The 23400-nt window shown below is 39.0% G+C and overlaps 1 protein-coding gene across 1 annotated transcript; it reads left to right on the top strand.

Moving 5' to 3' along the window:
- The first annotated feature begins 3768 nt into the window (after positions 1 to 3768).
- LOC135706315 (lipase maturation factor 2-like) lies at positions 3769 to 22237 on the top strand. Its single transcript, XM_065227923.1, has 3 exons — positions 3769 to 4507; positions 20135 to 21132; positions 21191 to 22237. Exons 1-3 carry the CDS (start codon positions 4339 to 4341, stop codon positions 21977 to 21979), a joined length of 1956 nt encoding a protein of 651 aa, XP_065083995.1. The 5' UTR covers positions 3769 to 4338; the 3' UTR covers positions 21980 to 22237.
- Positions 22238 to 23400: the final 1163 nt, after the last annotated feature.

Raw genomic sequence — 23400 nt, 5'->3', positions numbered from 1 at the left:
TTTGGTGATGATTTGTAACTAATTTCGATTAATTTGATTCAAAGCAAAATAAACTCAATAAATTCCTTCATAAAAAAGCGTAAACAGTATTTAACCCGGTTTCAAGACAAAGCTGTGTAGTGATTATTGGATAACCGGGAAAAGGTTGAATAAGCGCCTTTCAAGTTCACACACAACTAAACAGCATGATAACAGCTGTATTGAAGCGTTAATATGGGTATGCATGCAATAAGAGCTTCTCCCAACCGTTCCAACAGCCATAAATAGCTGAGTAAGTTCGCCAGATTTGCTTGTATAGAGGTTGAGTAAAGGTTTCTTCATATCGTATAACGTTTAAATACAGCTTGAGACTGTATACATGAAATGAGTAAAGCGTTTACGTTGTGAAAATTGTTAGTTGGGATATTCACTTTATTAGCTTTGTTTTGCAGCTACCAGTTGAACGTTGATTAATATTAGTATAGAAGTGACATTAGCATTTATTGGCTGCTATTATTCAGTGTGACTGACAAATTGAATAATGGTTGTGAAAAAGTTGAGTAAACGCTCTTCAAAACTATTTTGCTAGCTTCTGCTTGTAGCTGTATCTGCAGCCTTTTTTCAGCTACTTTACAGCACAATGCTGGAAAAATTGGCTTATAAAGCTGAAAATGTTAGTTGAGTAAAGCCGTTGGTCCTTTTCTCATGAGTTGATGGGTCAATAGGTAGGGTCCAGGTGTGGGAGCTGTCTCCCTGGCGTCGGAAGCATTGGTGCTCAGCACAGAAAACAAGATCGACGGAAAACAAATCAAGGAAAAAAATATGATCCTCGATTTTCACAAGTTGTTTCACAAGTATTTCATGATATTATTTGAAAATTTCAGCCTTTTTGATGAAGGTATGTTGATATATATTATGGTATTTTTTAAAGATAATTAGATAATTCCACGAACTTCGGCAGAACTTCCCTGAACTTCGGCAGAAATTCTCTGAACTTCGGTAGGACTTCGCTGAGCTTCAGCTGGAGTTTCCTGAACTTTGACAGGCCTTCCCTGAACTACGGCAGGCCTTCCCTGAACTTCGGTATGAGTTCCCTGAACTTCATCAGGACTTTCCTGATTTCCAAGAATTGAAATGAAAGGACTTCCCTGAACTTCAGCAGCCCTTCCCTGAACTTCGGCAGAACTTCCCTGAACTTCGGCAGAACTTCTCTGAACTTCGGCAGGACTTCTCTGAACTTCAGCAGGACTTCCCTGAACTTCAGTAGAACTTCTTTGAACTTCGGCAGGAGTTCTCTGAACATTGGTAGGACTTCCATTTAGTTCGGAAAAACTGCGCTGAACATTGGCAGAACTTCCCTGAACTTGAACAGAACTTCTCTGAATTTCCGCAGAACTTCCCTGAACTTCAACAAGACTTCCCTGAACTTTGGCAAGGCTTCCCTGAACTTCGGAAGTACTTTCTTGAACTTCGGCAGGACTTTCGGCAGGGCTTCCCTGACCTTCATCAGGACTTTGCTGAAGCTCGGCAGGCCTTCCCGGCAAGACTTCCTTGAGCATTAGTAGGACTACCCTGGACTTGGAATTGAAGTTGTCATTTCAGTAGTAGAATTATTATAATTATACAATAATGTGTTTACTAATATGTTCAAAATTTCAATACTTCCCATTTTTTCTAATTTGCAATGCTTGTTGGTACTGGTGCATTTCGAATTTGGGTGGGGTTTGAATGGGTATGGATTCAGTATCAACGGAAATGTTGGAAACTTTCGTAAAAGTGAGGAAAATGTATAAGTTTGGGAAACTTCAATGAAGTAAATAAAACAGTGTTTGATTTCAGAAAAAAAAAACTCTATTAAAATTCCGGGACCTTTCTCTTATTCTTCGCATTTAAAGATAATTGCTTATCGCATATTAGCTCATTGCGGACTCTCAACTTAGTGTTCCAAATGCACGTCCCCAGTCATTAATTGAGAGCTTTCGATACCAATACCAATGCATGAATTTGTATATTGTGTGGTAAACACAATGAAACTCTATGCCCAGGGAAGTCACCTGTCTTTAGTACTTCATAAAAAAATAATTGTAATTGTTTAGGGAATTGCATAGAATTTCTATTTTGTTTTTATAGAACATCATGGAACAGAAAATAAACAAACTTCTTAAAATTTTGGAAAGCTTAATAGAAAGCTTTGGAATTTTGAGTAGTTCAGCGATCACTTGTGAATCAAATTGAAAAGCTAGAACTTCCCAAAACTTCTTTGTAGAGCAAGGAATTAAGTAGAAGTTCATGAAAGCTCGGCTAGATTTTTAGGAATTACGTGGAAGGAAGTCAGAGAGTCTTGTAGATGGCATGTTGCAGATGGATTGCAAAAAGGCGAATTAGTTGGCTGATTGGTTACTTGGGTTATAAATTTAATCTCATTAACTCTCTAGTACGTTGTTTTTTGTTTGGGTGGGGCTAACGACTGCGTCCATTATTTGAACTGGCATTGACGCAGTTCTTTGTTTTACAGAAAGCATTTTAGTGAAATTTTGGGTGGTAAAATAATATGTGCAATTCCTTTCAGCCGCATGCAGCGTGCAAGTGAAACCCGTTCAAAGCAATTGCGAAACTTTAATTCAATCATCTTAAAGTCAATTTAACTTTTACCACCACCGTTGGAATTGGCTGGAGATTGTTTTCCGAGGAAAACGGCAAAGTTTGCCTACAATAATGGGACATTGTGCACTGTTGTACCCTGGAAGTTGGTAGGTTCATCATCATCTGTTGGACGATGGAAAATATCCCAAGCGCAATGTAGGTTACGTGCTTGTTTGGTATGGTATGCAGTGGATGGAAAACTGAATTGGTGTGTGTTTGTTAATAGAGATTAGAACCCAAACATTTCAGCTAAGGTCGTAAACAACAACAAATGCCTAAAATGGCAAAAAAAATTTATTCCATAGGCTCCGAATTTGTAAGGCTTCGGAGGCAGCAACAGAATCAACTTTCTATTGCATTTCATTGTATGTTCTATCGTTTCGCTTACAACCATTCAGGACCCGAATAAAAATTTATCACAGAACTTTTTTTACCTTGATTTGTTTTCCGTTGATCTTGTTTTCCATGCTGAGCACCAATGCTACTGACGCCAGGGAGGCAGTTCACACCTGGACCCTACCTATCGACCAATCAACTCGTGAACCGGGGACCAACGGCTTTACTTCCCTTCCGAAGGAAGCGGACTGGCGCCGACTGGGATTGAACCCAGAATATATTGTAAATGCGATATTAGCAATTGGGGGGTTTTTAGTTACCGTAACCATAAAAATCAATTTTTTCTCTACCAAATTAAATCTTAGTACAACAACTTTTGATGTTTATTTATTGTTGTGAAAATTTGATCATTTGACCAAAACAATACAATTTCAATGTTGTTGATGGTTAATGGTGTTAATGGTCAAAAATAGAATATATTGTATTTTATTATAATTTTATGATTATTTTTATCCGGGGAGTTATCGAACCACTAAACCATGACGGTTATACCGTGTGGCTAGGTGAGTATCATTGCCCCGATTAGATAACGACGCCTGGGTGTGCTGAGATTATTGTTTCGTAACTTTCTTCATATAGGCCATCGATATATGCGCGTGCTAATACACCTGGGAGAATAATATACTCCTGCCGTCTGACACAACTTTAGTACAATGGTGCATTCCGAACTGAACTTGCTCCTACATATTGTCCCGGTTCAGTACGACGATGAAAAGAGGTACTTGTTTGTTTTCTATTACTCACCGTGAGGATCAGATTACCTACAAGTGTGTTTGATGTGCAGATGTGAACGCGTAAATCTCCGATTTCCTTGGAACAGGATTCATGCTCACCGTTCCGGAAACGGCAGAAGTCGACCAAATCGCTTCTAGCGGACACCGATGGCACATTCATAATTCTGTTTCGATTGAGTTTGGACGTGTTGAGTGTTGTGTCCCAAAAAGATTTCAATTTGCATTTTTAGAATACAAGAAGAACTTCATAATTATCGTTTCACCTCGGATAGTGAGAAACAGCCAGCTGCTTTATCGTCTCCTCTATCAGTCCTCTCTCTAGCTCTAGCTCACCTAGCAATCGAGAACACAATTTCAAACAGAGAGCGAGTGTGTTTTTGTTATTTTGTTTTCACTTGAGTTGCCTGTGAACGCGTGAACGCTGCAACAGGAAATTTCCGTATTTTAAAAACAAAAATTGTGTAGTGTAAATTTGTTGAGACTTTAGCAGAATAAAATCGACGCAGAGTGGTGTACAGAAGACCGAAGCCATAGACGTCTGTGCATCGAAGTGAGTGAGTGCGTGAAGCGAAAGCTCCAACTCGAGATGAAAACGACGTCAGGTGCAAGTGATACCGGGGTCGGTCGAAAAGGCGAAGGCCACGGTTCGGAACCGGAGGAGAGCCATCACCCACCGCTGGTGAGGAATTTGATACTGCGGGCAATGTGCGGCGTCTATCTGGTGGCTTTCTTGAGCTTCTACTCCCAAGCGGAAGGTAAGTTTGGCATGGTTGCACTTTAATTATGAATGCAGGAATATCGATTAAATGCACCCGGTTCGAGACGTCAGTCAGTGCTCGTAACGTTTTGAACGCGTTTGTGTGGGTAGTAGGCTGCAGAAGATGTTTTTGTTTTTATCTGTTTGGGATGGAAGGTTCTCTTCTGGGGCAGGTGAGAGAGTTTGGAGAGAAATAAATTATTCTCTCCGAGATGGTGAGAAGTGAGAAAGAGTTAAACGTTTATGTTGCTCACTGATCACTGGAGTTGAGGGAAAGTGATATTGTTAGGTATATTTCGGCACTCAGTAAAATGTTTCGTTCTATGGAGGCACATGCTATTTAGTTGAACTGGAGGTGTCAGAACCAAATCGTTAGTAGTACGTTGGGACGAACGTGTCATGATATACAAGAGTAATCAATTGATCACCCCATATGAGAAATTGTGGTGGATCAACTTCAAGATTAAGCACTAAGAATTTCTTATGTTTCAGACAGTTTAAACAGATTCTGTTATGAGGCCGACGGAAGATTTTTTAAATTATTTTGTAATTTTTATATTAACATATTTTTTTTAACAAAACGTATTCCCCCAAATGTACTGTGGGTGGAAAATCATCTCATGATGGTTTTGTACGAAAATATACATTCTAGAAAAAATTGCTTGTCCATTGTATGAGCTGACATTATCCGTCTAAGACAAACATTATAGTTAAGAGTAAATTTTCAGTAACATTCGCACCGATCCGAGAAAAATAATGTTTTGTTCTGATGACCGAAAAGTTATTCCTATTTGCAATTAAACACATATAGTCTCATAGTGATAGCATGAGTTTTAATGATACAAAGCAGATCACTAACTTTCATGCTACAAAATACTGGTTTTTGAGTAAAAAGTTATTATACGTCGTTTGGTGGCTCCCTAAGGTTACTTAAGTAAAAGTGTGTTTACTAAGATATTTGGTAGAATTATCAATCACGTCTCCTTACGTGCAGCCCATTCATCATTTGAGGACGGCTGAAATCATCTTTGCAACAAACAGTTCGATTTATTCACTTTAATAATGAGACGAACGTACACTTTTCACGGGTTTCTCTACGCTGTTACTTAAGGGGAAGCAGACCGCTCCGAAAAAAAAAATACGTTTTGATTTTTCTAAAAATATTGAAAAAAAGTATCAAAAATCTAAAAAAATCACATTTTTCTTAATTTTTAAAAGAAAATTCACGTGCAAAAACATGTTTTATAAGTCATTATGGCATAAAGTTGGACTCAAAAAACCACAAAACATCAACTTTTCGGTTTTTCTGAGAGTTCAATTTTTTTTCATGATGGGATAGAAAAAAAATTTTTGCATGTCATTTTTGACAAAAATCTAAGGAAGAAACTGATTTTCTTGGATTTTTGATAATTTTTCCCAATATTTTTAGAAAAATAAAAACGTACCGAAAATATTTTTTTTTATTTTTGGGCCGGTGAGCTTCTCCTTAAGACAAACGGCATAGAAACATGATTACGTCAAAACGCAGTTTGACTAGTAAATAAAATTAAAATTGGGATGTGATCCTATATTTGGACAGTACACACTTAGAAAAATTCGTGTAAATTTAGATGCTCTGAGACTGACATAAACGAGCGTCAATTTTGACATAAATTTGAGCCATAATAGACGCGAGATTCAGCTAAATCAAACGTACTTTTCGTCGAGTTACGAACTTTTCAGTCTCGGAGCACTCAATTGTACATGACATGTTTGTTTACGTCTTATTCTTTATGACAAAGACGGATTCCGTCACGTGTAAAATTAGTTATTTCTAAGTGTGTATATAGTGTAAGAACAGGAGCATCGATTGACACTGATAGTTCGACTTTGTTTACCTTTGTTACTTTCGACGTAATGAAAATTTTCTCTTGATATTATATGTTTCCTGGTAGTGTTTGCTCCAAAGGACGATGTTCCCAGGAGGAGACGTTCCACGGTGGCCACACTGGCATGAGCTGAAATTATAGCGGTGCCAAAGGGTCTGGGTTCGATCCTAGTTGGCGCCGCCGGGATTTTCTGAGACATAAAATCTCTGATCACGCCTACCTTCACACAGGCAAAAGAACGTACAAATTCTATAAGAAACATTTGTGAATTTTAGCCATAAGAAATGAGTGTAAATTTCATTGATTTGCCTTATGAAAAATAATGTTGACGAAAAAATAATAAATCGGAGCAGACTGGAACCGGCAAATGGACGTTGAGGTTAAGGGGCCCGTATGTTGACCACTTGTCTTTCAACGCTTGTGAAAATGAAATGGTTAAAGGCGTATAAGAACAACCTCATGCTACCTGAAAATCATTCATAAGTCGCGCTTATGAATTTCATAAATGTTGTTCATAAGTCGAGGCTTATGAAATTCTTAGGTCTATTTGCCTCAGTGTTCGGAAGGGAAGTAAAGCCACTGAGCATGAGCATGATTGACCGCCCACGGTTGCTACTCTGTTATTGCCAGATCAGCTGTAATTACACAGAGAACCAATAGACGATGCTTGGGACTAGCAATCATCCTCAATGTGTAAAAACTGGTGATCTCAAATTAGGCAATACCAGCGCCAGCCGCGCCTGAACGCAGGTCAGGAAAGGAATGGGTAGGAATGTGTTGACGTAACACTCGCTTTGATGGAAGCCGAGAAATCCTCTGCACTTCGACGAGGAGTCACTGGGATGTTGGGTAAGAGGGTAGGGTTTGCAGCAAGGTTCGTTTTGGTAAACGATAAGCTGAATTTTTATTTGAACCATAGGGAGGGGTTACTGTATAAATAAATAAAAAATAATGATCTCAGCCAAATAACCAAGTGAAGCTGCACCAACAGCAACCGGCCAAATTCATATTATATTATAATAAAATAAAAGGTAAATAACAATGATAAGCTGTTTGATACACCTTCTGGTCCTTCAGGATCTGCAGGACAACTATTTTCTAGAAATGAAATTTTTAGTTATAATGATATAATGAGATTTTAAACATGTGAAATAAAAGTAATTTACTAGTCATGCAATATATAAAAGAATGTAAAATAGACAAGTATTACAAAATACAAATAAGCTCAATTTCAGTTAACCTCAATACATTCAACTGATTTCAACTTCTGATATTTTATTGGAATTGAAACAAACACTTTATTATGCACCATGGAATTTCTTAACGCAATATGGAATGCTTTTAAAAATATTGATAATCTTTCATAATGCATCAATAGTTAGAAAAAATCGAGGTTATTTGGACAGTTAACAGTTTTTATGCAATGGATATCATGCATTCCAATGTTTTTTATATTTTCCTGAACGAAGGCTGAAAATAGTGAATCATTATAATATTAATCTAAAAATGTCGAAGAGCTGAAAAAAAACTTAAAGTTTTAAATCAATGAGTCCAGCCTAAACGGAGGGCTCGCGAACACAATAAGCTTCCTCATCACCGGAAGGGAAGTAAAGAAACTGAGGCAAGAATAAACTAAGAATTTCATACACGCAGGCAAAAAAACGTAAGAATTCCATAAGAAACACTTATGAATTTTATCCATAAGAAATGAGTGTGAATTTCATTGATTTGCCTTATGAAAAATAATGTTGACGAAAAAATAATAAATCGGAGCAGACTGGAACCGGCAAATGAACGACACATATGAATTTCATAAGCGTGACTTATGAATGATTTTCGTCTAACAACAGGTAGCTCTTATAGGCCTTTAACCATTTCATTTCGTTAAAAGACTAGTGGTTAACACACGGGGCCCGTAACCTCAGCGTTCATGGTTCGGTTCCAGTCTGCTGCATTTTATTATTTTTTTGTCAACATTATTTTTCATAGGGCAAAACAATGAAATTCATACTGATTTTTATGTGACTAGAAGTGGCTTCCTTCTGTAGTTTTATCGACATCAATTGGAATTTTTTTCCAGACTTGTGCTAAAAGTTTCTGTTGTATTACCACCGGAAGATTCTTAAGATTTCTTCTGGTAGAAGTCCTGCTCACTTGCCCGGAAGTGTCTGCCGACTTCCTGAGAAATTTCAGCTGACTTTTCCTCGATGTTTATTTCTCGACAGAGTCGGTCAGCCAGAAATGGTTTCCTGGTGTCGGCTATCTTTAGGTTAAATGTATATTCAGCGTGTCATTTTTATTAGCTGTTTCCCAGGAAATTGAACTCGATTGCCCAAAACTGCGAATCGTGATTTTCGGTGAAATTAGGGATTTATTTTTTCTCAGGATGATACTGGTAGGGTAATCGCATCTATAAATGAGGTACTTTAGTGCAATATGATAGTTTTTTTTTTATGTTTAGAGAGTTTGTGATGTAAAGAACTCGGTGGCATATCCCAAGTAACAATTCAAGCTGAACAGTAAGAACAGAAACTAATTATTGGTTGATTTAAGGTGTACAAAGTTGATTAACATCAGGCTGAATATACACTTGATTAGTAGTGCATGAAGCGAATTGTATCCCCATAATCCAACCTCAATAAGTTAGCTGATCTAAAGATTTAACAAACCTTACTTAAGCTTAACACAACTCTAACTAGTTCTTCTAAATTCATTGCCTACCTTTCTAATTACAAGCAGTGGCAGCAGTAGAGACAAGGAAAAGGAGATTTTTAGAAAAAGCTCCAGGTAGATGTGGGCTCCCATGACGTCGGAAGTATTAAAATTTGTATATTGCACTGAAGCTTAAGATCGCATTCCAAAAATATTACTCAATTATGGCACTAAAATAACATCCAAATAACCACCGACATAAATCACGCACTTGCGTCTACGTTGTGTAGGCTGCACTTGAAAATGAGGGGAATGTTTTACTGTCACCAGTTATTGTTTAAAATTCTGCATCGCTGAATTATACTCTTCCGGTTGCTGTTATTCAACTTAAATTTGACGTACTTCAACTTCCTCTGTTAGGGACCTAATACTACTGCGACCAGTAAATTGATCTATTGTAGTATATCCCGTGTCCTTAGTTTAGTGCATGTCGTATTACTCCATCACTTTTGAGAAACTTTTTTGTAAATAAATTTTATCGGCTTTCAGTATTTTAGCGAGTAAAACGATGTTTTTCCTCTACCAACACCGCTTCGCACTAGAAAGGACAGAGATTCTGGACTGCCACCGACGACGATCGGCGCTTCCCGTGCTGGAGGTTTGCCACATCATCAACACAGACAAAGCGGTAAACAAGCGAAGCGATTGTGACAGTTTGAGTACAACTTACGCAGGGATATTACACACACTAAGGAAAACGAAAACAAACCAAACAAATAGATTGACAAATACCAACCAACTTACACCCAACAGACAATTAGACCCACAAATGCTACCCACTTGACTAGAACGATACAAAATGACAGTTTAAAACCAAAGTGACTAGCGCAAAGAAAGTAATGACCGATAGCTTTTCCGTTTTTTTGTTTTTCCTGTTTGATAGTAATTATGACTGTAGAATGTGTATTTAGACTCCGACAACTAATTGACGATTAATTATAGGTAAATTGATGCAAGATTTCGATCAAGTGACGATAATCACTGTTAATCACAGACCACCTGACAAAAAACGTTATTTTCTGTAAGTCACCAAACTTGTAAATTTTGAAACATCTCAAGCTATGTAACAATTCTTTGTAGATCCCTTGAAAAAGATGGAATACCATTGAAACGTTAGGAGTAGAGGAAAAACATCGTTTTACTCGCTAAAAGACTGAAAGCCGATACAATTTATTTACAAAACAGTCCACAAGTCGATAGTATTACTATAACTATTGAGAAACTTCAAGTTGATTATCATACCTTTTGCCACACATATGCTTAAATAGTCCAGTAGAAATGGTTTACGCCTGTGAATCAGCGACTGCCGGTTCGAATCCCGAAATGCAAAGGTAGTTTTTAGAATTATATTAAATTAACAATATACATATGTAAATCCAATAAGTCCGTACAAAAAAGTTAAAGCAGTTCCATTTAAATGCATAAAATTTGAAATGGTCTTCCATTATTATTTTTGAAATAAAACTAGAAGGCTGAATAAGTGTGGGAAAAGACTGTTATTTAACGCGTTAAAAAGGTTATAATGTATATTACTGTTAAGCTTTTGGCTCATTAAAATCACCAGATATAGATGTTTAAAAGCTGAACAAAGGTGAACGTGGTCTATGTACAGCAATTATTCAATCTAAGGCTGAATTAAAATTGGTTAAACAACACTTGTTAAGCATCAAATTGTTACCTGGGATATATTGCTGAGCGGAGATCATGGGTTCAATTTGCAAATCTGTCAATGCATCTTGTTATTTTGCTTGTTGAAAACGTCGGAAATCGCTACTTGGTCAAAGCGGTGTGAAAAAGTAAATTATATCGTAAGCTTGATATCGTTAGATGACTTCTTCTCGAGACTTTATTCCACTTATGTCGCCAGTCTTAAATGTCCAACGATTGCAGTGTGGTTTGTTGCATTCCAATGTTTGGAATAATATCACAAATGGGAGTTTCCATTAATGATATTATTCCAAACATTCGCTTCAACACTTCGCTCGCTTCTTCGCTTCTCTTCACTCTCACTATGGCATCGACCTAAGGGGCTTGGTGACCGTACCTACCGTTTTTGCTTACTGATATCATACCGAACAATGAGTTGATCGTGAGTTCAATGCCAGGATCCTTCACTTTCGTTTGCTATCAATCCTTCTAGCGTGGTCATGTCACTTGACAATGTATTTTTCAATAATTTCATATGGGCTTACTATGCTTGGGTCAGTCTCAAGTATCATCAAGAAAGTTGTCATGCTTAAGTAGGGGAAATGGTTCTAATGTTGGCCTATGGATCTAAGATTGGGCTCATTGCTAAAAATCCACTATTTATCATTTTTATCTAGATACATACACGTCATTGGGACGGTACTAATGGATATTTTTTTTGCTGAATTTATGCATGGGCCCAAATTAGGAGCATTTAGGCCGACATTACATCCATTTCCCCTAAACAACCTTTTTTAGTATTTTTGGTCTCAGACGTCGATTCCGATTTGAAGTGACGCTCAATCCTATATAGTTGATGTCTTTGGCAATATTGAATGCATATTATTATGCATAAAATTGCTATTAATGCAACAAGTCGAATTTTGTAAAGAGTTTCCGACAAACATTTTTCGCACTCAAAAGAGTGTCGAAAAATTGAATATTTCGGCACTGGGTGCTAAAAAGCAGTATTTTTCGATACTATTATTTTAGTTAGAAAGTAGACCATAATGGAATTCAAAATAGTGTCCAGAAGTGTCGCTTTTCAGCATTTAAAACCAAAATAGCTGTTTAAGCAACAAGTTGTAAAAAGAACATTTTTTCAGTATGGGTCGTACCAAGAGGTAGGTTACTCCGCATCCCAATCTTTGGTCATCTTTTTTGTCAGTGTGCCGCTATTGTGCCGCAGGTGTACCAATTGTGCCGGGCATAGAGCAAGCTGCGAGTGTTTGTAAAATACCCATCCCGGCAACCCGGTATTTCTAACACTTTGAATGTTTTGGTTTGAAATCGCAAGGATAAATCGGATTGAGAATGACGAGGGAAGTGGCGGGTGTGCGGAATGTTGGTGTTTGGTGTTCATAAAATAATAGAAGTCCTATGTTTTAGGGTTTTATAATGCTCTCTAAGGCAAACCAGAAACCTAGCCTTTCGTGATGTGAAAAGCAACGGTCTATGAGCGGCCGAAAAGAGTTGGAACCGGTGCGGAACATTGTTGGAGACTCACTATAGAGGATGATGAATATGACTTCTTTAGTTTGTTTTGTGTGAGTTGCAGCATTATTAGAATTAAGGGGTATGATTAACTGCCTTTTTCTATTGAGCCCACGCTAGAAACACAATTTCGTATTTAGATCTATAAGTGAACCGAGAAGTGAACTGCTGTTCTGAGTTCCTCTGGTATATTTTATTAGAGGTTGCACCTGAATACACAGTCAAACAGTACGTAATGTTGTGAACAACGTCAATGACAGTTGTCCAGCAGCGCTCCCATTTTATTTACAACAATCCAATACCTACGAGATTGTGCTGAAGCTGTACCGATGGATGTGCCCAAGCTGTGCCGAGTCTAATTTTGGCACAATGTGCTGAGTGACTTTCCTCTTGGGGCGTACACGCTTAGATTTTTTCGCCGAGATGGGCACCACCGAGCAGCTCGGCATTTTATTTCGCTGGATCTCAGTCAAAAAATAACCGAGATTCAACTAACAAACGGGAATTTTGCCGAAATCTTAGCTAACAAACATAAATTTTGCTGAATCTCGGCAAGTTTTTCGCTGAGATCCAGCAAAATAAAATACCGAGCTGCTCGGTGGTGCCCATCTCGGCAAAAAAATCTAAGTGTGTAGTTTAGCAAAGAGCTTCGCTGAATCGGTTAGCAAAATGAAAGCAAATTGATATTAAATTTTGCAGTTCATAATGAAAACTCATTTTGCTTTCAATTGTCGTGACATAAATCTTAAAACATATTGTTATTTTACTATACAGTCAAGAGTTTTTTTTTAAATGAAAGCAACATAATTTAAAATTCTGCTGTTATCGTCTAATTTAAAATTTAATTTAAGTTCATCTATCTCTGAACTAACAATTATTATTTATTTGTTTTGTTTAACACATTTTAGGTCATTCGTGACTTGTCCGGATGAGATTTGAACTCAAGGCTTTCAGCGTGAGAAGCAGTATAATAATTATTGTAATTAATATACAGTAAGGAGAACACTAACTGCTAGGCTTTCATCTCGTTGAGTTTAAAACAATTGTTATTTTTTAGATATTTGTTTATGTTGACAATTTTAAATAAAACGTATATTTTAAAATAGCATGTAAGGCAACAGCACTATTGTAAAACGGTCTACACTGCTTGACGACGAATAAAATCCAAATAGTTCCTCTCGTCTGCACTGTATCCGTTGTTTCTCTATGGAGAACAGCTGACTACGGACTTATGTTAAGTGTCTACCAGAAATACTATCCGACCGGAGCTGCTTGTCGTGATACATGGCTGATATTTTTCGCTCTACGACGGCTACAGCTTCTACACCGGCTATTCCATCATTCATCACCATAAAATATTCATTCCAGTTCCGTATCTCAGTTGTGATTGGAGAATTCCCGATAGTATCCTCAGGCATTCATATTGCAACAAGGAAAACAAAGCAAGCTGTCAAAATACCGGGTTACCAAACATGCCATTATTCACAAACAAACAAAGTCAGTCCAATGACTGGTGCTCTCGGCACTACCGGCACAGTTGCGACACTCTTCAAGCACACTGAAAAAAAAAGAGGTTGTATCAACCGGTGGAAACTAACGATTTTAAATTGGCTCACTGCTTGACTAGCCTATTGGTCCCAAGCAAATCGATTAACGTATCCCATTATAGTCAAAATTCTGGTAATACACTATGTTTGTTTTGATTCGCTTTGGCAGATACAAAAGAGGGTGTTCGATACGAGAAACGAAGAAACTCGCGGACACTCGCGGGAAACTCGCGACTCCGCCGACACGGCAATCTTGTGGGCACCAAGAGAAGGCAAACGGACCGAGTCTTTCTTCCACCGAATAAAAATGTTCTATACTTCGTAACTATATTGTACGACCTATATTGTACGACCGATAGCAACGTGTGTACGTCCAGATCGGTGACCGGGTGGAGATCAACTGTCTTCTCTATATATCCCGATCTCGGTTACTACAGTCTGCTACACTCTAGATGACTACCTACTATTCAGAGAGCCAGAGAAGCTGGTGCTATCACATAATAGGCTATTGTGATAATCCCGGGTCAGTGAGGCACATGTAAAACACCGACATCGATTTACAGGTAATAGGGTGGTGCGGAAAGGATTATATAATTGACTTTAGGAAAAGGATTTTAATATAAATACTTTTAAGTGCATGTGGTAAGTTTACTTTTAAGCAATGGTATTTAAACAAATTTAGAATTAAGAATTTGACCTAAACGAACTAACTAACAGAGGGGTTCGTGGATTTTCCTATGTTTCGAGGGGTGCATCGATTAGCTTGGGGCCGAAGAGAGTACCAGAGCTGAGCCAAAAAATTGAGCACGTTTCTTCCAGTCCTTCTATGACCTCTATGGTTGTATCCTAGACAAGACGGTAGATTTGACCACAAAACGTTTGGTTGCTGGGTGCATTATCAAAGAGCTTTGGGGGTGATGTGGCAAAGCGAGCGAACGTTCAATGAAAATTATCTCTTGAACAACAGTAATTTATGGTGGTCCTGAAAAGAACCGTTTTGTCGTGATGGTTGAGTAATGCTGAGCTATTAGGGTGTTCAACACGGTTGCGACTGGTGAGCTGTATGGTGTTTGGAGAGAGGATGACGTGCTTGGAATAGATGGCCCACAGTGGTTGAAATCTGTGTTAGGGAAAGCGCTTTTTGCAGGCAATCGGTGAAAATTTTGATCACCATTGCAACAGCTGTACATTTGTCTAATTTTCAATAGTAACCTATTGATAAGGTGTTCATTTTAACAGAATTTCCAATCGATTGGCTTGTATAGAATTTAAATTCATCCATTGTTGACAGAGTTATAAGTGGTCCAAACCTGACCACTTTTGGTAACGCGGTCGATTTTGATTTTTTGAGATTGCACCCCAATATGTTGCCAAAAGACGTAATTGTTGGTACAAAATAAGTGTGTAGAGTGCCTACTAGAGTGATGCAAAATTTGAAATTTTTGCTCCACAATACTTAAACGATTTCAAATCGGATCCTGACTAACCTCTCAAAATTTGAACCCATTTGGTGAGAAACTGAGATGGCACAAACCATTTGAAGTTTGTATGGGAATTACTTTGGTAAAACCAAGATTTTTATTCATGTCTATCAATAATTCACCATATCGGTCTGCTTCAAAAGCTTTCAACTGTACTTGTAGGATCTTTTCCCAGCTACAACATTGCTCAAGACCACTTTTTGATTAAATGCAAGGATCGAAAGTTATCAATGGTTCAATGCGCTGATGTCTTATGATCAGCGAATCCAAACACATAAAGCAACCAACGATACAGACAAAACGGTTGCTACGACTACCATGACAAACTCGCTCTGTAACAAAGCTCGATCCGAGTGGTAGAAGGATAATGATATATTGCTTGCCTGCTTTGTTGCAATATACACGGATGAGGACATAGCTTGATATGAATCGGGAAAAGACATAACAAAAAAATTCCCATTAACACACGTGTATCATCTTCGGCTTTACTTCGTGAAGCAGCTTGCCAACAATTTGCTCGTTTCCTTCTACCGCCCCGAATGAATCGGGTCGCACGAGCTGCTTGTCATGAAAAAGAACGGTGAAGATTATATCATTATTGTTTTCAACTTCTGACATAGCGTTATTATTCGGTTCGTTGATCGCTTGTTATTTTGTCATTTGGAGATATTTTTGATTCCTTGCTTATGATCATGCTCAATCAACTGCTCAGCAGGCAACATTGGTGTTTCTGGGGCGTTGAATAGGACATAAAAATCATGGCTACTATGTCACACTGCAAAATACAGTGTTGCCTACAGAGCAGCTGCTTGATCATGTCATAAGTTTACCAATCTCTTAAAGAATTAATAACTTTTTCCTGTTTTGTTTTACATAGAAACAAGCTTCAGTAAAGTTGTAGCTGAGAAAATTTTCTATAAGAATGGCTATCGAACTGTTTCGCAGCTCAATATGGAAAAAGACTAGAAGGCAATGAACAAAAAGTTGAGATTTCCCATATTAATTTACAGGTAAACTTCAAATGGCTTGTGCGAAGTCTGTTTCTAACCAAATGAGTTGTAACTTTGGGAGGCTAATCAGGACCCGATTTGAAACCATTTAAGCACTGTGGAGCGAAAAAGTCAAATTTTGCATCAGTCTAGTGCCTACCTATAGCACTTGGTGGAACATGACTGTTACAAGTTTTCAAGGTATCAAGATCGTTCGAGGTTTAAAATCATAAATAATTCAGGATCAGTGACTCCGATTCGGACTGCCACATGGGCGTGCTTTACGAACGCACGAAATACAAAATCCAGTTGGTAGACGCGAAGTTGAAAGTTTGAAAGAACGTTCTGATTTGTTTATTTGATGAAAAAAGTAACGAAATTTCTCAACCTTGGTCAGACAAATAAGCATGCAATACTCAGAAGAGTGCCGAAAAGTACTACTTTTTTACAAGTTTTCAAGTGCCAGAAAGTAGTACTCGGTACGATTATTTTAGTTAGGAAAAGGAGGCCGTTATGCATTCTACCGCGTGATGAAAATAAGATATTATAATGCGAAATATCTAAACAGTGAATTTAAACAGAATCCTGTGGATAATTTCAAAGGAATTCTGAAAAGATTTTTCATGTGAGGGTAGGTTCAAAATAATTCTTTGGAAGATTTCCCGGAATTTTACAAAGTATTCTAAGGATATTCTGAGCAGTTTTCAATTCGAATTTGGAAAAGAATGATTTTGGAATGTGTCCTGGAAATTCCGACGACAAGTGAATGGACATGTCATGTTTCTTTATGCCAGCATGGGGTATTTCAAGATTTGTAGTGACAAAACTTCTCAAAAACTGTCTTTACATTTTGCATACGATCTTTGAATGATCTGAAAACTCACAAAAGTTCTGTAAGAGAAAGTTGTAAACCTTGAATGAGGGATCCTGTGTATGGAATTCGTTTGATTTCAAATACGTGGAGTTTTGAGAAATTTTATTTTTTTCAACTATGGTCGAACTTTTGCTCCACCTTTCTCTGCTGATGGTAAATTTCTGTTTCTGAGTTCCCATGTTTGTATCGAAGATATTCAAGCCTTTTGGAAAAGAATTAAAGTCATTCCTTAAAATGCTACATAATCGATCCCTATTGTGCACTTTGACTTATTTCCCAGGAAAAATCTTGAGATATTTTTTTGACGTTGAACTACGTCTTTGTCGACTATACTGGGGTGCAAATCAAAAAATATGTGTGGTGAAATAGTGTTAAGTTTTGAACGCTTGTAACTTTGTCATTTATAGATGAAAATAAAATCCAAATACGTCAATCGATAGGATATTACATTACAAATCTGCTGAAATAAATTTTTGTTTTCAATTTTACACAAAAAAAAAAAAAACATTTGAAAACAATGAACAAATGATAATTTTATCTCTGTTTTCATGAAATAAATGATTTTCCCTAACCCATGACGACTGGGTTAGGGAAAATCGTTTATTTCATGAAAACAGAGATAAAATTATCAAATCAGATCGAGTACCATTTGGTTGTACATCGTTCTCCTTGAACCTGAAAATATATGCTGTCATGCCTCTGCTCATTACCGCTTCGGACGGCGTGGCACTTGGTCCTGCAGCAAGCAGGAGCAGGTCAGTGGATTAAGGTGGATCATGGCGTGACCACCTACCACAATGAAGAAATGAGGAACTTGGAAAGGTTATACATGCAAAACAACACCTCCCCCTCGCCTTAAACGACAACCCGAAAAATGGATGACATACATCAATTTTGCGTGGTTCTACGTCATACGTATAGGACACAAGCCTTTGATTTGTTTAAAGGCGTTAAAACTTAACCTGTTTGACGCTGAATCACTTAAACTACTCTGAATCCCTCCACTTCAAATTGTGCACACTCCAGTACTCTTTAATTCGAAATTAGATTAGACTCTGCTACAGCGTCCTACTCAACACCGCAAAAGTTTCGTCTTTCTTCATTGTTCACACGCACTACCCACTCAAAAGACGACACAGATAATTTCATCAACGATCCAAGATGAATGTGTTTCACCATCCTACTCTTTTCCGTTCACAGCCACACATTTCGATTTAAATTAGAAATCGATAATTTTCCTGAAAGCATCCTCTTGGACCGTTTCCTTCAACTAGAAAAGGGATCCACAACTAAATCTGATGCTGATGAACTTGAACTACAAAGACACTATCCCTGCGTTGCTGGTGAGTGTGTTGTAGTGTGGTTCCGGTACAAAGTGTGGGGTAACGTAATTATTAGTGTTGGAGTTGGTTGGAACCTTGATTCAGATCTTCGTTCCGGAACGTTCAATCGCTAGCTAAGCGGAACAGACTCTGGTTGTTGAAGTTATTGATGTGCAGTGTTTGTTACATAATTGAAGCCATTAGGCAACTGAAAAAATACCCTTGTTGGTACCCTTTTCGGATGGATGGATTTTTACGACCGCAGGGGACTTACTTTCTCCACTCGGTTACATTTATTCTGCATTTACTGCAGAACCAGAACGCTGGTAAAAGTAAAAATAACTCATCCTTGCTCCTTTTCTTTTGCTCCCGTCTTGTGTGTGTGTGGTGTTCATCCGAGAAGTTGGGTTGGTTGCCTTTTGGATAGGATTCAACCACTGACTGACCGGGTTGTCCATTAATGTTAAAAGCATTTATGGCGGAGGGCAAAAGCGGTTTAATTTTGAATCGTGTCGTCCGCTTGTTCGGGTTGTTGGCCGCTCGTTTCGCTGACGAGACAGTTTCTTGTAGCAACACATGCGGTGGCTAAAGGGAAGCATGCTAGTACCCTTTGTGGGGTTTAATTTTCTTCGGTCGTTGACTGTGCTTGAATGTGAGGATCGGGGCTCTACATTTTCAAAGCTCTAATATGAACTCGAGTTTTGTTTCTTTCATACAACGCATCATTTCAATAAAGCCTAGCAAGACTATCTACACGAAACGAAAATGAAACAGAAGCACGCTTAGAACGAACGGCTGGTTGTGGATTTTCTCGTCGATGCTTTGTTCATAGCTTTGAATGAAAGTAACGCCGATTATTGAGTTGAAACGAAACTTAATTGTGGCCTTCGATCCCTTTCACCGACACTCTATCACCACTCTTTCAATTTGTTTAATATGCGTTAAGTTCCATTTTCTTCAAGTGTTTTCACGCGAGAAATGCTTTAAATATACATATATCTAGATAGAACTGGAATTAGGGCCTAACAGCTTTTGTAAACAATGACTTCTATCGAAGATTTTTAGAAATTCAAGGCTCGCCCACGCAAACCAACATTCTCATCGGGTAGGGAAAGGCTTTCTCTATCCGATGCTTATGCTGGTCTGCGTGGGCGTGCATTGAGTTCCTAGAAATCATCGATAGAAGTCATTGTTTACAAAAGCTGTTACGTCCTAATTCCAGCTCTATCTAGATATTTTCATTTTCTGTCATATACATCGTGAAACCTTTGTTGATGTGTTTCATGAAAGACGAAACTATCAAAGTCAAGCGCTCTTTCACTCATCCGCTTTACTGAAGCCTGAAAGAAACACCAATGAAGTGACGGAAGAAAGAGAGACAAGCGATTGAACATTTGTTTGTAGACGCCGATTGAGGTTCTAGAATCCTGTGAAGCTATTCGACTTCAACAGAAATAAAAAGCTAGCAGTCCCTTCGTCGCATCGATTTTGTCGATTGCGCTGATATTCTGACACCCCTTTTTCGTTTTGACCTGGTTATGTTGAATTGCTATAGGTAAAGCTTATTTATATTTTGTAATATGCATTGATATCTAGAAACTCAGATCGTAATCCATTTATTTTTTTTCTTCTTGCTTCACTTATCTCGGCAGGTCTCTATGGCAACTCAGGAATCCTCCCAGCGAACCGGATCCTCGCCAATGGCACCCTACCGGAACGTATCAACTTTCTTCGGCTCGCACCGATCGTCGGACTGGACGCCGGATCTGCAATCGATCTCTTCTGTTTAGCCGGATGCGTAATCGCCTTCCTGGGCTTTGTCTTCAAAGATCTCTGTCGGCTGTATAGCTTCATCGCCCTGTGGACTCTGTACTTCTCGCTGGTTCAAATCTCACAATCCTTTCGGCAGCAATCGGATGAACTCCTACTGGAAGCCGGATTCCTATGTATCCTTCTAGCCCCATCGAAACTCGGCGATCCTCGCGGTCCCATCGAGGATCTGGCCCTACTGTTGATGAAGTGGCTCCTGTTTAGGTTCGTGTTTGCATCGGGATCGGTGAAGCTGGCTAGCGGGTGCCCTATGTGGTGGGATCTTACCGGCCTGAAGCGACACTTTGAAACTATGCCTCTGCCAACTTCGTACAGTTGGTACACTTATCAGCAACCGGATGGGTTGCACAGGCTAAGTACGATCTACGTTTATTTGAGTGAGTTGGTGTGCTCATGGTTGTTCTTCGCTCCGAACCAGAAGGTTCGGATGTTTGCCTTATGGTGGCAGGTATTTCTGCATTTGAATATCATTGGTAGCGGAAACTATGGCTTCCTAAGCTTGATCGTCCTGACGCTGTTATTGACACTGGTAGATGATCGAGAGTTGGACAGATCACCAGCCAGGAAGGAACCCCGGAAGGAGGACAAAACGGGGGCACTGACCGTGAAGGTAATATCCATCCTGGTAGTAGTGGGAACGTGGTTGGTGTTTGGGGTTGGGTACAAGAACGGGGAACTTGCCTTCAAGCTGCTCTTCAACCGTTCTCAGTATCTGAATATGATGCAAATGATGCTTCGAATGGCACCACTGCTGGTCATGAGCATGATGGTGCAAAAGCTACTAAAGATCGTTACCAAGCAAGCGGGTGTTACTAGTGTGGTAAGCTTTACTCTTTGTCAATCTCGATTGAAATTACAATCCATTCTGATCCCTACAGGCCGATGGAATCCGCAAGATGACAGAAAACTGGCAGCTTTTCCTACCGACATTGGCAGCATTCACCATCCTTTTTGCATCGATCGTTCCGCACTTCCGACTGACAGAATCCACGGCGATTAGCACATCGGTCTTCACGAAACCCTACCAGGGTCTCCACAACTTATACGTAGTTAATCAGTACGGTCAGCATCTGATCAAAATGCGACCAAAACGACTGGAGATTATCTTAGAATACTCCGATGATCTCACCGGGCCGTGGAAGGAATACGGTTTCCAGTACAAACCGTGGAATCAAGAAGGCTCCATGCCATACGCTTGGGTCTACTTCCCTCGGTTTGATTTCAAATTTTACGACGCCTCCAACTCCAAGCCAAACACTCAAAAGTGGCTGTACCCACTGGTTCAACGACTACTGCAAAACGAACCAGCAGTGATTAAACTGCTCGATGAAGATCACATTCCATCAAAAGCTCCCAAGTTCATCCGGGCTTCTCTGTATCACTTCAGCTACACATCCTGGTTTGAAGGTAACAGTACAACCTTTTGGACCCGGGAACGCGTCAGTGACTACTTCCCAGCCTACACCCTAGACGACGGATTCCTGGAAACGAAACTTAAGGATGTTGGCGTTCCCTCAGCCCCCACGCCAGCGGAAGCCCTCAATCTTCCACTGAAGTGGCTCCTGGATGCGGTGAGAAACTTCCTCGCCATCTTCGAAGGTTCGTTCCTCGTGCTGGGAGTGCTGGCAGCTGCCATCGTAATGATAATCACACAAAGGCAAGCTTAAAAGCAGAAACCCTGAGGTCAATTTATTGGTTTTCCCTCCATTTGTCTCGTCACCACCTCTCAAACATGCACAAGCAAATGCGCACTTACCTGATTACACGACGATGACGACGACGGAGAGGAAGCCACAATTCTGCTGCAATGTAATATTCCATTACCGGGATGCTGTGTTAGTTACTATGTACTATTTCATGCAAGACATATTTTGATGAATAAAAAGTCAATTAGAGCGGATCGTCTCTACCCGCAACATAAGAAACATTGGTAGGTTGCATTTAAATGAATCGTTTTCCGAAATGCATTGACATGCTTCAATCTACATAATCGGATTGTGGTGGAGCTTTGCGTTTGTTTGAGAACATTGTAATATATATTGGTCAGAGACGTTCTCAAACAAACCACAACTTTATTCGAAACAAAAAATGAGAACATGGTAGATTCTAGGTAGGTATCATTATGAAGGATTAATTAAGATGTAATTAGATGATCGGTTGCAAATGGTGCTAACTTTTTCCTGCAATAATGGATTGAGGTGAACTTTGTTTAATGAATTGGTTAATGGTTTCTGCTTTGCCACGGGGCAAATGAAATGCGAAGAATCACACCGCAGACAAATAGACGTAATTCATCGTCAATAACGTTCCATACTGAAGCAAAGTAAGTAAATACAAGCTACATTGCGACTAAATCACAGACAAACAGACGTAACTTTTCATTGTGTATCTTCGTTCACGCATTTAACGGTTGATTTGAATATTATCAGTTCCGCGACCTACTCGCTGCACCGCTGGCATCGGATCACTTTGACGTTTCTATACATTCTATAGAACTTTTATGCAATATTGTTTGCGAGTTAGCAAGCAAGCTTGTTTTCCGCGAGAAGCCCGAAAGATGTCGCTACTGAGGTCCTATGTTTTGAGATACTATGTTTTCAAGAAAAACTTTTTCAAAGAGTTACGTCTATTTGTCTGTGACTAAATGGTTACTTGGGTACTCATATGGCCGTCAGAATGGTTCATCGGTTGCGAAGTGTAAGTGTAAGTATTCCTGAAAGTGATGCGTTATATTTCTCAATGTTTTGATTTTATCCTAACGTTACCTCAATGTTATATCACAGACAAACAGACACAACACATTGAACATTTATCATCGTAAACCCTACCGATATCTGTCGTATACACTGTGATGGGCAATACACTCAACATATGGGTGTAATGTGTAAACGTCAAACGCAAGGAAATTGATTATGTGCGCCACAAGTAGCGGTACCTTCAGCTAAGAAACATTTAAATTGACCGTTAAAAGCGATTTCGATGAACATCTTAAGCATGTTATGCCTGCTTTTCTGTGATCATACCTTCACTGTCGCAACTCCGGGTAATCCGCGAAAATGCTTGCATTTTTCTCAGGCACTTTTGATCT

The sequence above is a fragment of the Ochlerotatus camptorhynchus genome, unplaced genomic scaffold, assembly GCF_037179485.1.
Source record: "Ochlerotatus camptorhynchus isolate MF236.1 unplaced genomic scaffold, CSIRO-AGI_Acam_v1.1 ptg000277l, whole genome shotgun sequence".
NCBI classification, from domain to species: domain Eukaryota; kingdom Metazoa; phylum Arthropoda; class Insecta; order Diptera; family Culicidae; genus Ochlerotatus; species Ochlerotatus camptorhynchus.
The sequence above is the reverse complement of the archived record's forward strand: the minus strand, read 5'-3'. Positions and strand labels throughout refer to the sequence as shown.